At 40.9% G+C, this 18,473-nt stretch overlaps 2 protein-coding genes across 2 annotated transcripts in view; one reads left to right on the forward strand and one right to left on the reverse strand.

The window, feature by feature from the left end:
• Positions 1-562: 562 nt before the first annotated feature.
• On the forward strand, positions 563-4,950 carry LOC307038850 (uncharacterized protein; the record flags this gene model as incomplete). The annotated part of the gene is made up of 3 exons (XM_079680525.1): positions 563-760; positions 1,643-1,714; positions 2,028-4,950. Coding segments are annotated over 3 exons (501 nt in total), but the record flags the coding sequence as incomplete, so codon positions are not given.
• The window catches only part of appl1 (adaptor protein, phosphotyrosine interaction, PH domain and leucine zipper containing 1), an 18,445-nt gene continuing 3,953 nt past the window's right edge, over positions 3,982-18,473 (reverse strand). Inside the window, exons 7-21 of the mRNA XM_079680526.1 lie at positions 18,305-18,470; positions 12,874-12,956; positions 12,545-12,706; positions 11,282-11,470; positions 11,160-11,202; positions 11,018-11,074; positions 10,357-10,448; positions 9,383-9,562; positions 9,245-9,297; positions 8,676-8,850; positions 7,224-7,260; positions 6,992-7,132; positions 6,861-6,911; positions 6,653-6,742; positions 3,982-6,025 (exon numbers count right to left, since the gene is read on the reverse strand). Of these exons, the coding sequence (XP_079536652.1) occupies positions 5,873-6,025; positions 6,653-6,742; positions 6,861-6,911; positions 6,992-7,132; positions 7,224-7,260; positions 8,676-8,850; positions 9,245-9,297; positions 9,383-9,562; positions 10,357-10,448; positions 11,018-11,074; positions 11,160-11,202; positions 11,282-11,470; positions 12,545-12,706; positions 12,874-12,956; positions 18,305-18,470 (1,672 nt within the window). The 3' untranslated portion in view covers positions 3,982-5,872. The remainder of the gene's footprint in view (positions 6,026-6,652; positions 6,743-6,860; positions 6,912-6,991; positions 7,133-7,223; positions 7,261-8,675; positions 8,851-9,244; positions 9,298-9,382; positions 9,563-10,356; positions 10,449-11,017; positions 11,075-11,159; positions 11,203-11,281; positions 11,471-12,544; positions 12,707-12,873; positions 12,957-18,304; positions 18,471-18,473) is intronic.

Genomic DNA, 18,473 nt, shown 5'->3' on the forward strand with positions numbered 1-18,473 from the left:
AGAGACCTCAGTTCCACACCTGACAACAGAACATCACACTGTCATTTCTGCCAACAGCAACAAGAGGAAGAGACAAAGCTACACTTCCTGATTCAGTGCAGGAAACAAGGTCTTACTACCAAAATAAAACTCAAAACACAATAGCAGACCCAAAAAACATGTAGTATTCACTATTAAAAACTGACCCTTACATGGGGGCAGCAATTTCCTATTAGTGTTATTCATTTTAATTATGTTCATAATTTATGTTACATTACGTTTTTTTTATATATCTATCATATTATTTCATTTCATTTATTATTTTCTAATTTCTCATTGCTCAAATCTCATGAAAAGACCGAAACAAAAAATGTGTTGCTGGTTCCTTAACAGATCTCATATATATTGTTTCTTTAGATTGAATCATTCTGAACTGGAAAAGCTGGTCCCTGTAGTTTTGAGGAAACTTCACTGAAGCAGGAGTAAATGCTGCATTTATTGGGGACTATTTTCAGATATAATCCACATTGTCTAGTTAGTAATAGTGGTAGAATGATGGTGTGTGTGTGTGTTTGTGTGTGTGTGTGCGTGCGTGCGTGCGTGCGTGCGTGTGTGTGTGTGTGTGTTTGCAGGTTTTAACATGGAGACAGTGGAGTGTAAGAACATCAGTTTCACAGTGTGGGATGTTGGTGGTCAAACGATCATCAGACCTCTGTGGAGACATTACTTCACCGACACAATACCTACTACTAATAGGCCTACTATTGACTTTTTTAGATCTGTATTTATATATAAGTAAATTAAAGGTCCCATGTCATGGCCATTTCTACTGATCATAATTCCATTGTTGAGGTCTACTAGAATAGATTTACATTGTTCAATGTTCCAAAATCACATTGGTTTCTCATACAGCATCTCTGTATAGTATGCGTTGATAGCAACCAGAAAATGACACCAGTAATGACAAACAGATGGGAATGCTGCGTAGGGTCTGGGTGCCGTGTTGGAGGGACGTTGCGGGGCTCGCTGCTGTGCACTTTGAGGCTCGAAGAGCGGACACTGTGAGCTGGATTACTGGTGTCGTTTCCTGGTGGCTGTGTGGCGTCTGCGAGACAGCGAGACACCGCGGAGCTCAGCCTGAGCACACACACACTCTCACAGTCAGGCTGTTCGTCACACAGTTTGCCACACACTCACAGCCTGAGAAAAGATAAGGCTGACCTGGCTGAGTGAGTGTGTGTGCCGGCGAAACTCCGCGGAGTAACGCGGCTGAGAAAAGTTAAGGCTAAGTGAGTGTGTGTGTGTGAGGAGCTCCACGGATTGGTCCATTTGGGTCCATTTGGTCATCGTTACGTCACTGTAACCAGGGGGAAAAAATGGAAAAAGAGAAATCTCCAACGAGGCGTTCTGGGGCAGCATAGACAGGTCTTTTCTGTGTTAGAGTTTTACTCGCTACAGGGTGGACTTTGAGGGTTTGTGACTCTGCAGACCGTTTACATGCATAAAAAGCTACATAACACACAAGGGGACGGGTAATAACCGGAAAAGCATCTCATGGGACCTTTAAAGAAACACAAAACAAGATAACCCAGCAAATAAAGGTGGCTTCATGTTTCTGTATTGTGTATTTCAACGAATATATTGTTATTCTGTCTGTTTTCAGGATCTGATATTTGTGGTGGATAGCAACGACGCAGAGAGGATTAAAGAAGCTGCTGATCAGCTGCACAGGATGATACCCTGCTCACTTTATTTATTTTTTAACACACAAGTTCAGTTTATGCCTGTATGATGTTAAATCTTTATTTTTTTTTAAATACAATTATTGTATTTATTCTTAATTTAATTTGATCTTTAATTACAGATTTTGTATTTATTGATTTTTAAACTTTAAAGTTATTTCTGAATTTTTCACCTTTTATTCTGAAATGGAACTGTAACCAAATTCAATTTCCCCCAGCGGATCTATAACGTATTTCTGATTCTGACTGTTATTAAACATAAGAGGAAGATGTTTCCGATTGGTTGTTTTATGTTTTGTGTTGCAGTTGGAGGAGGATGAGTTGAGGGGCGTAGCTGTACTGGTGTTCTCTAACAAACAGGATTTAGCCCGAGCCATGTCTGGCAGTGACATCACCGAGGCTCTCCGCCTATCAGGAGTCTCTCAGCCGGTGAGTGTTACTTTACCTGTTGAAACATCAGATCTGATGCAGTGCGTCCCATTTAAAGATGCAAAAAGTAAATCATGGAAATTAATGATTGAACTTATAGCTATATAAACAATTGTTTCATTTTTCTCTTCCAGTTCCACATTTGGTGAATTAAGCGTAAAGTTAAAAAAGGGTTTCAACCTGAAATTAATTTCAAATGCAAGTGAATTATATGACTGTATGTCTGTAGTCAAACTAAAAGTGCACTCAATACATTACACCGGGAGGATTTTCTTTCACAATCCGGGTCAATGATTGGCATCAACATTTATTTTAATGCAAAAGATATTGTGCACTAAACAAGGAAAATGAATATGCACCATATGGCAAACATTAGAAAAGGTTTCACTCTGGTGGAAAGTAGTAAAAAGTAAACATGTTCAAAGTAAAGACTCCAGACGTAAAGCCTGAGATATAAATATGTTATACTGTAATGGCCATTGGGATTAATAAGTGTGGTTTTGATTTTTCCTTAATAGTCTAAATGAATATATTTGGGTAATGCAGTTTAATATCGACTTATTAAAAGAAAATACAAAAATATCACCGGTGAGTTACAAGTGTCATAACATTTTCTGTTGTGTTTTGCCGGCAGCGCAGAGCACAGCGATGTCGTTTAAGTGATTTTGTTCTGTAATGAACCTGGACGAGGCAGAAAATCCTGGAGAAAAATAAAGAATCCCTCACATAGCTTTTCAAAATCACCTATCTGAAACTTTTAAAGAGGCTCTATCATGCTATTTGGGCTTTTCCATTTCCTGTAGTGTGTTATAAAGGTTTGTGTGCATGTAAATGGTCTGCAAAGGCTAACATCCCAAAGTTCCTTAGATTTTACTTCTGTAACATGGTGACATCACTACATAACACTCACGCTTCTATTGGCTAGCGCTCCAACACACGTGAAAGGCTAATAGGTGGGACATTTCTAAGTGGTTGACCAATCACATCAGAGCCGGCCAGCTAACCAATCAGAGCAGACTGGGCTCTGGTTTCAGACAGAGGGTGAAAAGAGGTGCAATAAAGAGCTTTTTGAACATTAAAGCATGGAGATATGTCACAGTAGAGGAACACAATAACATTTGAACCTGAAGATGACAGAATATGGCCCTTTAAAAGCAGTGCAGAGTAAAAAGGTTATTATCTGTGCATGTTCAATCAACTCAGATTTATGATGTAAACGTTGTTTTTTCTATCACAAAATTGAACGCATAGTTTGTGGCAATGAAAATACATTTCGGACGTAAAAACCAATAAAGCAACAAAAAAAAGTGCAATTCAATAGTGCATGATACATAATAGTGCAAGTAAAAGACAGCAATTCCAAAAATATATACATACAAATTGAATAAGATGAACAATGTTAAATGAAATCTTCTTAAGTAGGATACATACTGTGTATAATTAAGATGTGTGTATTATAAAATGATTCTCCTGCATACTTTATCATTTTCCAAGGAAGGCGTTGACGTGTTATATTGTTGCTACTTGGATAATCAGCTCAGGAAGCCCTTTTATATTTTCCACATGTTATGTTAGTAAAGCTTATGATAATGTATACTTGTATATTTTTAAATGGTGATGTTAATATTTATTCTATAATAAAATTGGTCTTATGACAGATTGTGTTTGTTTGATTTTAAATACAGACTGTATAGTAATCCTAGGAAAGGAATAGTTTTAATTTTAAATATTTTATAACTAAATTCTCCCAATCCCATGAGATACATTAAGTAATAAATAAAACCCAAAGGTTCGTTTGATGTGAAAAACCTCATCAGATGACAAAGGCGGGTGGAGTTAGTGCTTTTATTTATCACTGAAAAGCCTTTAAATTTATTTTATTGTTCATTACACGGAACAATTTTCACTAAGACATATTTACAGTTTAACATCATCGTGTTTTCCCGCGTCAGCAAAGTGCAGCTCCACTTCAGCTCGAGTTCTTCACCAGGTAACAGCAACAAAACACTCTGCCCAAAAGAAAAATAACTAAAATAAAATAATCCTCAGTAACCGTTTACTTAGGCTCCCCACAGGAGGCGGTGACCTCTAACTTTAACAACAATTTATTCTTCCTAAATGCTGATACATACAACATATCGCTGTGAATCATTCTGGATAAAAAGGCAGATTCATGAAAAAAAACCTGTGAAAAACAGAAAAGGCCCCAGACAAATGACACAAACATTTAGTAAAAGCAGATAAATAATGTGACATCAGGAGAAACTGACTCAGCTCAGGAATTAGCAGAAAGTTTGTGTTTAAATGTTAGATTTCCTTCAAAGTTTCTGAATGGGTAAAATGTACCAGCTTATCAGAAGACAAAAAAAGGGACGAGACCTTTTAATAAAAAAGGTTCACTTTCAGTTCCCAGATCCATCTTTAGGAAAAAGAAAGAAGAGCGAGGCATCTCCGGCTCTCCTGTGATATGGTCATTATTCATGAGCACTACCGTCATGCAACTAGTCATTTCGTTAGAGGCAGATAGGTTACTTCTGGAGTCAAAATCTTCATATAAAGTGTTGAACATCAGATTTCCTTTGCAGTCTCCTGTGCCTCCAGTCCAACATGCTGATGCACATCCCATAAAAACGGCATGAGATAATTACTAATGATATAGTTAGTTTTTCTAGATTAACCACAAACCAAACCTGAAACACTGAAAAGGAGGAATTGTGAAACACAACACAGTTGATATCGACACTGAAGCCTGTAAAAGGTGCTTTTTTTTTCTTATTTAATCCTAAATAAAAAAGGGGTTTTGTCCAAAAACTTTCACTATGGATAAAGTAAGACCTACATTACTATGATAAAAGGAAAAAGTGGTGCTGGAATTTCACAGGTTGATATTAGAAAGAGATACTTTTGTCTTGAATAATTTGTATACAATTGCAAAAATAACTGCAAGCATGATCTGTGTTTCCATAGAGACCTGATATGATGATTTCACGATCAATGAACTCAAACATCATGCAGGCACAAACTGGCCTGAAAGTGTTGGTATTTATTCTATAAGTAACTTATGAACGCCAGTTTGTGTGTATGTTTTAGACTGAACTGAACTAATAGACTGAACTGTAACAATTGTTAATAATCCTTTCAACGGAATCATTTTAATTATCATTTACCCAGGGACTTCCAACCGGGATGAAAAATAAAAAAAAGGTTATATATCGACAAAACAACATTGATGCGTTAATATGAAATCTTCGAGACGCAACTTTAACCAAGATTTTTGTTTTGTATTTCACCACTGAGGTGTTCAATGTCCTCAGAAAAACCTTGGATATCTGGCTTTTCTCTCTCACAGATCCCGATTCATTATTTCACACGCAAACCCCTTTGTCGTAGCTTTTAGCCCTTTCTTTAAAATAAAATAGAAATCAGAACCTGGCAGGTTAAATCATTATTTGCTTTTTTTTTCTGGAAAGTGAAGCCAGTATAAAAAGCAGCGTTATTTTACACACAGAAGAATAAAACACATAAGTCTGTGATGAGACGTCTCCCCTCCACATCTTGTAGTGTGAGGGTGCGTTTAGTTTAGTCCAGCAGAGAGGGAGCGCTTGCTTTGCACTCCCAGGCAGCCTGGGAGGGCGGGTGGTGTTCCCCTCCTCTGATTCCTGAGCTGTTGCTTCGATATTACCACCTGGGAGTCAACTTAAAACACGCTCCGTTAGCTCTCGTTAGGCTTCAGACTCCCCCTTTTTCTTCCCCTCCTCTCCGGCGTCGCTGTCCTCCGATTGGCTGTTGCTGAGCACGAGGAACTGCTCGTCAGCGGCGGGCGGGTTGCCGGGGCGACTCGAGGCGGCGATCAAACGGCTCTGCTCCTCCAGATCCTGCAGGACAACAAACACAGCTCTCAGGTTAGAGTTCATGAAGATAGTGTTGTGAAAATACAATGCAATTACCGAGCTTACATTATTCATATTTACTCCATCTTCCATAGAAACAATTATTAGATCTGTCTATGAAACAATCTGCAGACTAAATGATGGTTAGTTCATTTGTGAAATAACCTGGAGAGGCCACATGTAAATAAAAACATAAATATAGTATACTTTATAATATTGTGTTAAAATGTTAGATTTCTTTTGACGGATATCAGAGCAGAGGAAAGCATTTCAGAAGACTAAAGCTTTTTTCATTCAGTTTCCAAAATGGAGAAAAGTCAACAAAAAATTGTAAAAGTGTGATTTGGGTTTGTGTTTATAAAATCATATCCACAAATTAAATATCTAACACTTTTGTGAAATTGCATTAAAAAGTTCAAGCTTACATTATAGTAGATTGCCATAGGATTTTCCATACCAAACAATTATCTGATTTATTTAGAAAATAGCCAACAGAATAATTATAACAAAAAAAGTTCATTTCATGTAAAATGTAGAGGGTATATCTATTTCTGCGCAGAAAAGGTGATCTCTCCTATCCAGAGCAACTTTTCAGTTGAGGCTACAGGTCACCTTCTCGATCTGCTTCTGCTTGCTGAGCTCCTCCTGCTGTTTCTCTTTGGCCTTGTCGGTCTCCTTCCTCTTCTCCACGGCCTTACGGTCCTGAACAACAAACACAGCGAATATTATTCCCCTCCGCAACATCACCTGAAGACAGCAGCATCACAGTGTAGTGAGAGAGATTATCTTCAGTGTATTGAAGTTTTAAAATCAGTCTCACCATCTCAGAGTGGAAGGCTATCTGTTTTGCCAAGCCAACGCTGTCGCAGATCTGAAAGAAATGAAGAAGAAAACGCGTCAGACAGACACAGTGTTGGACAATAACAGATGGATAGACAGACAGCGGACGACCTTCTCTCCGTCGTTGTTGGACTCGAAGATGTAGCAGACGGCTCGGCTGTCCCCCGGCCCGCCTGCAGGCTGCAGGACCAGACCAAACAGCCTCTTGTTGTCCTGATGGGACGAACACTGGAGCACCGTGCAGAGAGGGAACTGCAGCAGGACAGAGGAGGAGTACAAATCATTGGAAATAACAATGTTGTAACCTAAAACTATCTGAACAGAGGAACAGAGAGCCTCTCACCCTGAGTCGAGTGACTTGCGTCTGAGGATCAATGAGTCTGAAACAAAAAACAAACACATGTTACTGGACAGAAAAAGTGTTTCTACGTAAGAAATGAGACGCGTTATTCATTAATGTCCTCTCTTCAGTAAGCAATGCTTCCATTATCATTGGCACTTCTAAATGTTAGTATTCAGGAAAATAAAACATGTTGATGGAAACATTAGCAAAAGCATAAATGGTTCAGAGAGAAAAGTTCACTCAATGCAGACGCAGTTTATATGTTTTTGTTTTAAACATTAAATAAACAGATCTATTCATTTAGTCATCTTTTACTTTTTTATTTTGATCGCACATTTTGAGTTCCACCTCAATAATTCGAATAATTTTTGTAAAATATATATTTGTTAGATGATGAACTGAAATATGTTACAATAAAAAAAATATGGTGGCCATTTATTTCTTTTTATGAACAACACAGAATGTAGTTCTTGTATGAATGGGTGTTACAACATGATTATTCATTCATAATCTTTTTTTATTTAAAGGTCCCATGTCGTGCTTTTCTGGTTATTACCCGTCCCCTTGTGTGTTATGAAGGTTTTTTTTGCATGTAAACGGTCTGCAGAGTCAAAACCCTCAAAGTACACCCTGTAGCGAGTAAAACTCTAACACAGAAAATACTTGTCTATGCTGACCCAGAAAGATTTCTCTTTTTCTTCCTGGGTACAGTGACGTAACAATGACCAAATGGACCAATCCGTGGAGCTTCTCACACACACACTCACTCAGCCTTATCTTTTCTCAGCCGTGAATCCGCGATACTCCGCGGAGTTTCGCCGGCACACTCAGCCTTATCTTTTCTCAGCCGCAGCTGCGTGGATCTTCACTCACAGTTCGCCACACACTCACGTGTGTGTGCTCAGGCTGAGTTTCGCCATCTCGCAGACCCCACGCAGCAAACAGGAAACGACACCAGTAATCCAGCTCACACTGTCCGCTCCTCGCAGCAGCGAGCCCAGCAACGTCCCGCCAACACGGCACCCAGACCCCACGCAGCATTCTCGTCTGTTTGTCATTACTGGTGTCCTTTTCTGGTTGCTAACAAACACCATTGTAACACATAAACACACATCAGAGCACGGTTGGCTCATAGGGGGGGGGGGGCAGGAGTTCCAACAAGCCGTTTAAGACAGAGAGTGAATCCACATACTATACAGAGATGCTGTATGAGAAACCAATGTGAGTTTGGAACATTGAACAATGTAAATCTATTCTAGTAGACCTCAACAATGGAATTATGATCAGCAGAAAAGGCCATGACATGGGACCTTTAACACAATTTTCGGAGTAAAGGGAAAAAGTAATTCCCTTTTTTGTGTAGGCATATTGTGGCTGTAATGAACCCTGCCTGCAGCTTATAGAGGGGGCTCCTTAGACTCAAAACACTCAGACACTAGAGCTCAGTCCTACTTGAGGCAGTCGCAGGTCACCAGCAGGTGGGACTCGGTCATCCTGAAGATGTTGTGGATGGCTCTCGCTGCCAGGATCTGCCTCATGGTCTCTGAGATGATGTCCACTGACTCGGGGGTCTTCACCTCCATGGAGCCCAGGAAGCGAACGATGAAGAGCTGGTGGAGGATCGAGTCTGGACAGCAGACAATAAGACTTCCATCACACACCAATCAATTTCACTGAGAAAACTCAAGGAAGTGAGCTGCTTTTATCCAAAGTTAACCAGACAAACATGTACTTAAATAACCAAGTTGTCCTTATCTGAAGCATTTGTTTTATAAAACTAAAACATTGTGTTACAACAAATAAGTTTCACTTTAGACCAAGATTATTATCGAGAATGGCCAATGGTGCCCTTTGAGGCCTACAAGGGAATAAAACCCTCTTCAACCACAAATCTTAGTTAAATCAGATGTTCTTTGCCCCTGTGAGCCAATATAAGTTTGTCTCACAAAGTATAGCAGAGAAGACAACACTTTCTAACTTTTTTTTTTATCTGAATAGTATGAAGTGTAGACCGATGTTACCTTCACTGTCCTCTGAAGTGCTGTCCCCTGACTCTCCAAACGGGTTACTCCTCCTGTGGAAAAACACACAAAATCAAACACAACCCTTTTATTTATCGATCTGGTGCTGAGCTGAATTTATAAGTCGATGTCCCATACCTGCCGGACTGTGCTGCCGTCTTGCTCTGTCCTGAGTTCTCCTCTGTGACGGGGGATATGATGTCAAACTGGATTGGTGTTTCCGGGGCGACCAGGGCGTCCAATGAGAGCACAGAGAGGGCCGGCGACAGCTCAGAGCCGACAGAGCTTATGCTGCTAGCTCGGCCCGCACGCCCTTTACTGGAATAATGACCAAGAGAGATTAATGAAGTTATCGGTGGAGGTCCAGAGGTCCTACCACACTACTTTATGATTTTGGAAGGTTAAATGTTATCACCAGAAATAAAAAGCTAACTCACTAACTACAGCAAGGTTGCATGACTTCATATCACCACCGCTTAGCTAAAGGGGGGTCATGCTTGGTGTAATGATGATGAGCAGTCTCATTTAGCCGTTTTTAGGACAAATGTATTTTATGTCATAGAAACATTTGTATTTGTAAAAGTGTATTAACAACAGGCATTATTTCAGGCGTTTAACCAAAAACAGATAACAAAAACCATTGACTTTGAGAACTGATAAAGGAAAATGCTAAAAAAAAAAAAAACTAACTCCAAGTTTTAGCACTAATTTGTGCAGCACTCTATATCTGGAAGCGAACAGGTTCTGAGGTTGTTGATCAAACATTGTAGTTTTTGTAGGGATATGTGTTGACACTGGGGGCCTTTCTCTCTCTCTCTCCACACACACACACACACACACACACACACACACACACACACACACACACACACACACACACACACACACACACACACACACACACACACACACACACACACACACACACACACACACACACACACACACACACACACACACACACACACACACACACACACACACACACACACACACACACACACACACACACACACACACACACACACACACACACACACACACACACACACACACACACACACACACACACACACACACACACACACACACACACACACACACACACACACCTGCTGGGTCTCATGCTCTCGTGCCTCTGCTGGAAGGACGGCGACGGCGTCACAGCTTCAAGAGCTGATTGGTTCACTCTGGCCGCAAGCTCCTGCCAATAGGAAGAAAGAACAGTCAGCATCAAGCATCAGGAACATATATGTTATTTTCACTTTCCATGTATTTATATTTTAACTACCGTAATTTTCGGACTATAAGCCGCGCCTTTTTCCCTATTTTTCGACGCTGCGGTTTATATAACGGTGCGGCTAATCTATGGATTTTTACAGCTAACGGCCAACACCTTTAACTCTATGGGCTCGATGGCCGGTCCGCGGACCCCCACCTTTAAGCGGCGGGTTCCAGCAGGAAAAGCTGGAGGCCGGAAAAGAGTGAGACAGGTAGCGCGCAAAAGTAAAAGTGGAACCGAGAGTGGTATGCCGCTGCTGCGGCTTATATTCAGGTGCGGTTTATAGTCCGAAAATTACGGTAATTATTTTGTCACAGTCCATACAACTAAATAAAATAAAGTTATACATCTAATAAAATGTAAAAAAAATGAACAAATGATCAATCCATCAAATCATCTATAAATGTGAATTTATATTTTGGTACTAGCTGCCAAAGTCTCCACCAGGATCTGTGACTAGGTAAATGAGAGTAAATGAGGGACACACAGACCTCTGCGTTCTCACTCAGGTAGATCCTTTTGGAGATGTTGTTGATGGTGGAGATCCACTGCAGGAGGAAGCAGCAGGGAGACAAAGTGATTACAAAAAAACAGTCAACACAGAACAGGTCACATGACAGAAAAACGTTTTACCTCATCGCAGTCCCTCCTGGTCTCCGACTGCAGCGTCACCACCCTGACAGAACGGAGAAATCAGTTGAATACAGTGGCATTTATTCATGGCGGAGAAATGGAAGAAAAGGGAGCCCTCTCACTTCTTGCCATCAAAGGAAGTGACCTGGAAGCAGAAGCGGCGGTCGTCGCAGTCCACCGCCATGACGGAGCAGTTGTCCAGGTCGGTGACAAGCCCTCCCGCCACCTCGCTGCGGCCCTGCTGCATCAGGTTGCCGCCCTGCGTGAAGAAGTACTGACGCTCCCAGGACGACGACACCAGCCCCGTCTTACTGAGAGACACACACAGAAGAGCTGGTTTAAAACACAAACTACATATTAGATGTAAAGATCGTCATTTCTTTTAGCTCCACATTGCCACAAAAGCACACTACGCAAACATGACAGAGGAACGTAACAGGTAAAACACTTTATGAAAACCAGTGAAGTATAAGTGCTTAAATAGAACAAAAGGATAGCACAACACAGGGATCGTACAGCTTTTTAAGAGTGTCAAGCACTTTCATGGTAACCAAATCAAATATGTACAGACTCTTGAACCTTTGTCATTACATCTAAATATTTACAGTAAATGCAACTGAGAAAATAAATGCTAAAATAATTCCCTCAAGGCCACACCAATAATGTGTATAGACACGTGTTTAAATTAAATGTGTAAATATACAACATTTGAAAATGGACAAAATGTAATGCTATTCTGCAACGATTTCCCGACTTATACAGAACTACTGGACGCACTTGATATCATGTTGTATAATTGTACAACTGACATCATATCATAAATAGTGTACCTCTTTATTTTTATTTAATTTTCTCTTACTTTTGATACAGTTATTACCATTATTATTGTTTATTTATTTTTCTGTCTGACATTTTTTGTCATATTGATTTTATTTATGTTTAAATGTTACCGTTTAAATAATTGATTATTTTGTATTTCTGAATTGTACAATATAACTATTGTAGTAATGGGTCTCTGTTGGGGCCACAGCTTGCGCGTAGGGGTCTATGGTGTCTATCCCACTGTATCTATGATTTATTGCATTTTATATGACTTTAAATACCAATAACAAGACCTTGAAAAAAATATGTCCAGATGTTGTTAACACTGATTGAAATTATTGACAAAAGACAGAAAATTAATTGTAAAAAATTATCCTTTAGCAGTTTTGTGTTTCATGAAATGTTTCCACAAGGATTATTTACATTTTCTGCAAATAAAAAAGTATGAAATGAAAAATGATTTCAAAGATCAGATTATAATTTATTCACAGAGGAGCTTTGATCAGAAAATGTAATAAAAAGAAAATGATATATATATATATATATATATGCATGTGTCCTACTTGCGGATGTGCAGGTAGCCCTGTTTCCTGGTCAGGTTCCTGCAGACAGGTGAGTGGGCGGGGTCAGGGTCACATGGTACATATAGAGGGTCACATGATCGCTCCATCTCCTGGATCGTCTCATGCATCTGCCCGACCTCCGTCTCCATCTCCCGACGCACACTGCAAACACACACACACATACAATTAAGTCACATGTTCACACTTATTTTTAACATCTTATCAGTACATTTCATTTAGCCGATGCTTTTATACAAAGCGACTTACAACAAGTGCATCAACCACTAAGCTTCTTATTCAGAACAGCAAGAATCCTGCAAGTTTCTTACTTCTGGACGCTGGTTCCTATTGTTCCCAGGAAGTCCTCCCACTGCTGGGTGAGATTTTCTGAACCCAGCTTAAAGAAACTGATCTGGACCGGGGGGAAAAAACAGTCAAAGATAAATCAGCAGGTTTGTTAACAGCTCTCAAAACATCTGAACAACATCATTTTAACACTTCAGCCTCATTTTGGAACAAAGACCAAAAATTTCACCTCAGAGCTGCCAACCTTTGTTTGGATATACAGTGGGGCAAAAAAGTATTTAGTCAGCCACCAATTGTGCAAGTTCTTCCACTTAAGAGAGGGGCCTGTAATTTTCATCCTAGGTACACTTCAACTATGAGAGACAGGATGGGGGGGGAAAGAATCCAGGAAATCACATTGTAGGATTTTTAATGAATGAATTGGTAAATTCCTCAGTAAAATAAGTATTTGGTCACCTACAAACAAACAAGATTGCTGGCTCTCACAGACCTGTAACTTCTTCTTTAAGAGCCTCCTCTGTCCTCCACTTGTTAACTGTATTAATGGCACCTGTTTGAACTCGTTATCAGTATAAAAGACACCTGTCCACAACCTCAAACAGCCACACTCCAAACTCCACTATGGCCAAGACCAAAGAGCTGTCAAAGGACACCAGAAACAAAATTGTAGACCTGCACCAGGCTGGGAAGACTGAATCTGCAATAGGTAAGCAGCTTGGTGTGAAGAAATCAACTGTGGGAGCAATTATTAGAAAATGGAAGACATACAAGACCACTGATAATCTCCCTCGATCTGGGAATCCACGCAAGATCTCACCCCGTGGGGTCAAAATGATCACAAGAACAGTGAGCAAAAATCCCAGAACCACACGGGGGGACCTAGTCAACGACCTGCAGAGAGCTGGGACCAAAGTAACAAAGGCTACCATCAGTAACACACTACGCCGCCAGGGACTCAAATCCTGCAGTGCCAGACGTGTCCCCCTGCTTAAGCCAGTACATGTCCAGGCCCCTCTGAAGTTTGCTAGAGAGCATTTAGATGATCCAGAAGAGGATTGGGAGAATGTCATATGGTCAGATGAAACCAAAATATAACTTTTTGGTAAAAACTCAACTCGACGTATTTGGAGGAGAAAGAATACTGAGTTGCATCCAAAGAACACCATACCTACTGTGAAACATGGGGGTGGAAACATCATGCTTTGGGACTGTTTTTCTGCAAAGGGACCAGGACGACTGATCCGTGTAAAGGAAAGAATGAATGGGGCCATGTATCGTGAGATTTTGAGTGACAACCTCCTTCCATCAGCAAGGGCATTGAAGATGAAACGTGGCTGGGTCTTTCAGCATGACAATGATCCCAAACACACCGCCCGGGCAACGAAGGAGTGGCTTCGTAAGAAGTATTTCAAGGTCCTGGAGTGGCCTAGCCAGTCTCCAGATCTCAACTCCATAGAAAATCTTTGGAGGGAGTTGAAAGTCCGTGTTGCCCAGCGACAGCCCCAAAACATCACTGCTCTAGAGGAGATCTGCATGGAGGAATGGGCCAAAATACCAGCAACAGTGTGTGAAAACCTTGTGAAGACTTACAGAAAACATTTGACCTCTGTCATTGCCAACAAAGGGTATATAACAAAGTATTGAGATGAACTTTTGTTATTGACCAAATACTTATTTTCCACCATAATTTGCAAATAAATTCTTTAAAAATCAGACAATGTGGTTTTCTGGATTTTTTTTTTTTCATTTTGTCTCTCATAGTTGAGGTATACCTAGGATGAAAATTCAGGCCTCTCTCATCTTTTTAAGTGGGAGAACTTGCACAATTGGTGGCTGACTAAACACTTTTTTGCCACACTGTATATCCAAACACACACAGGCCCTTTCTCATTTCATCAAATCCCCCTCCTCGACCCTCTGGTAGTGACCCGGAAATGAATTTCAGCGCGCCATGTTGAAGGACATCTCATTTCTCTAAATGCACTTTGAGGACCGAGGATCGAGCGTCGAGGAGGCTCTCTGGAGGAGCTCTAACCGAGGATACACTGATGGGTCCTCCACGGTCCTCCACGGCTCCTTAGTAGATGCATTTCCGGGAACAGAGATGTTTTAAAGAGTCGTGACGCACGGCCGGACTTATCTCAGCCAATGACAGCTCTGCATGCATCCCCTGGATATTATTTTATTAACTGCTTTCATCGCGACGCAATGTTTACAGTGAGAACAGCTGTGAGGTCCGTGCAGAAAGCAGAGCAGTGTGTAAAATATATATCACTCAGTATAACAGGTCTACTCTCTTTATTTGCTTTAGTTTAGTAGATATCTACAAACAAAGAGTCAATATTTTTCTAAAACCATTTAGTGCTTCACATAATAAAATACACTACGGCTGTAGCCTGATTATATGCTTTAGGTTTAGAAGCTGTAGGTGTGTGTGGTACAGTCTGTCCTATGCTTACTGTTAATACTTGTAATATAACTAAATAAAACGTTTGGCCGTAATTTATTTTCCTCATTGTTGCGACCAGAGAGGGGAGAGGGGGCGGGGGGATATATCCAGTCTCTGATAGTGTTACGTTATTATGAGAGTGCTCTGTTTGATTCTGAAATTGCAGTGTTTCCCCTAGGTTTACTGCCTTGGCAGGGTGCTGCTCGGGTGCCCCGAAAAAACATTTCGGGGCACCCTAATTTTTTTTTATCCTCTGGAGCAGAGAGAGGAGCTGTGGATTATTGTTATTGATATTGTACAGTAACAAAGTATTTGTACTTTACAAAGTAATACAGTACAGTGTTACACTGTACTGTATTACTTTTATTCAAACTGTATTCCCTTCTTATCATGTAGCCTACACTTCTTCCTTTCATTGATATATTTAAATCACCTGACTACAGCATATAACATACCTGCTGCAACCCTGTGCTGCTGCTTCTCTCTGCCTCATCCTCTATTGCTGGAGGCAGCTCCACCTCATCTGATCTCTGATATGAAAGCATTCGTGTTATGATCATATTGAGCTATTGGTCTGAGTAACATTAAACAAGCAGTCTGCTTGTCATACATTGCTGACGATACATTTTAAGTGGCAATTTGTTGAGTCACTGCCGCTAAATGCCGGTAGCATCAAGCTAGCAAATCCTGCATTAGCCTCACATCAACAGGTGTAGACAGAACATCCAATTATCCTGAGCTAATTTACTGAATAAACCAACTCACATCTCCTGTCTTTTTTTTCACCCAACTCATTAGACTATTCTTCTGCTGGCGTTTCATTGTTGTTTTCTGTCAAATTCAATACTGTAGTTCAAAACCGCGGTACCTGCTCACCATCTGTGAGCTATTTTTAGAATGCGCACGCTACGTTCGTTGTCGCGTTCACACGCGTCCACCTGGGCATGCTGTGTGTGTCCTTCTCCCGTGACGATAACGGCTTGCGGTTAAAAAATAATAATAAACCAATTTGAAACCGGGGGGGGACACAAGCGGGCAGACAGCAGAGCTCGGGGCAATAATACAGATTTGTTTGACTTTTTTAGACTTTGTTGTTCTTCTCCTTTCCTCCGCTCTCATATATTGTGAGTGTGTGCATTCGTGTGTGTGTGTGTGTGTGTGTGTGGAGCAGAGCCCCTCCCTTCAGAAACAGAGCGGAGGGAGAATGTGAATATGCAAAGCAGTGGACACTGAAATATGCACATACATTGGATAAATAACATAGGCGTTTAGTTTATTTAATAAAAGAGCACATGTTCATGTGAAAAGTGACCGTAGATAGATTACTTCAGTTGCAATTTGGTGCTATATATTTTCTTTTTTAAATAAAAAGAAAACACCTTGAATTTCAGGCAGGGCGCGGGGCTCCGTTGGCAGGGCGCAGCTCCCCGCCAAGACAATGGTAGGGGAAACACTGAATTGTATATATTTATATAAAATATATAGATATATATATATGTGTAAGTGTGTGTGTGTGTGTGTGTGTGTGTGTGTGTGTGTGTGTGTGTGTGTGTGTGTGTGTGTGTGTCCGCATCTCTGTAGCCTGTTATTTTCTCATTATATCGCACTGTGAATGAATCAAAGTAAATATATAAGTCGTCATGAACACATCTTTCCATCAGACAGAGGGCTGCTGTGCCTCCTGTCATCATTAATGGACGTCTCTTTAAAATGACCGCTCAGAGGAGAGGAGTTCTCATTTCTCTAACCGCCTGCTGCTTCCCCTCCTCTCTCCTCGGTTCCCCTCCTCGGCTCCTCTGCTCGCATCTCCTGTGGGCGGGACTAAGTCTTGAGGATAGGAGTCAAGGATAGGAGTCGAGGAGGGGAGTTAGAGAAATGAGAAAGGGCCACAGTGTATGTGGAATGCATCATTCATTTGTTGTGTTTTGATCAAGCGATGTATCATGTGATGATCATGAGTTTTTTTTTGGTCAATCAAACATTTTCACTGTGTGTGTTGTAGGACCAAGGAATAGGTTTGGGTCCCTCTGTTAATGCAGGTAATTGTGGGCGTGTGTGTGGTGTGAAGGTGTGTGTGTACGTCACCGGTTCTTAAGAAGGAGTAATTCAAATCACCTGCTTACCGTATTTTTTTACGATGATTATCAAAGAACATCAGGGATGTTTTGTTTCTTTTCAATGTGCGACACAGCATGTTGATAGATGATTCCTACCTACCTTTGGTGTGTGTGTGTGTGTGCCTCCTCCTCCTCCTCCTCCACCTCCTCCCCTTCCTCCACCTCCTCCTCCACCTCCTCCCCTTCCTCCACCTCCCCCTCCTCCTCTTTTGTTCTTTTCTCTCTAAAAGTCAAGTTCCTGAGCCGTAGCCGATCCCTGCCTCCTGCCTTTGTCTGTGACCGTGCACTTTCAGATTACCGTGTGTGGAAAGTGTCTGGAAAGTTTGTGTGTTCTTTGCAACAAACCCTTAATCAAACTGCAAGTAAACCATCAAAATAAAAAGAAAATAATGAATGAAAACAGAGCAATATCATAAAACAAAGTTTAGTAAGTAACATGGAAAAAAGTCTAATAATCAGGCGAGCTGTTTCCCTCTGTTCCCAGTCTTTATGCTAAGCTTAGCTAATTACTTTACTGTACAGAAATGACAGCGATTGAGCGGTATCGATCTTTTATTATCAAAACTGTAAGCAAATAAGATTATTCCCCGAAATGCCAAAGTGCTCCTTTTGAAATACAACGTGACTCTGCAGTCCTTTCTGCTGTTCCCATATCTACTAATCTCAAGAAAAGCCTTTCATTCAATCTAATCGAAAGACATATTAGGTCATCAGTAATGTGAAGGTCAGGGGTCAGAAGGTCATGTGACTTTTAAGATGACCAGGCATCCGGTCCTTAAAACCAGATTAGATCAAAAAGTGTGTGTGTGTGTGTGTGTGTGTGTGTGTGTGTGTGTGTGTGTGTGTGTGTGTGTGTGTGTGTGTGTGTGTGTGTGTGTGTGTGTGTACCTGTGCCTGCATGTATCCCAGCAGCGGCTCCAGCAGCGCTGTCTTCTTCTTGTACTGCAGTGTGTTGAGCGAGCAGAAGTAGTGCATCATGGTCTGGTGCTGTTTCTTGCGGGAGGTGTAGACGTCCTCCACGGCCTCCGCCCGCAGCTGAAACACACAGGACTTTCTT

Source organism: Notothenia rossii (genome assembly GCF_949606895.1).
Source record: "Notothenia rossii genome assembly, chromosome: 5".
NCBI classification, from domain to species: Eukaryota; Metazoa; Chordata; class Actinopteri; order Perciformes; family Nototheniidae; genus Notothenia; species Notothenia rossii.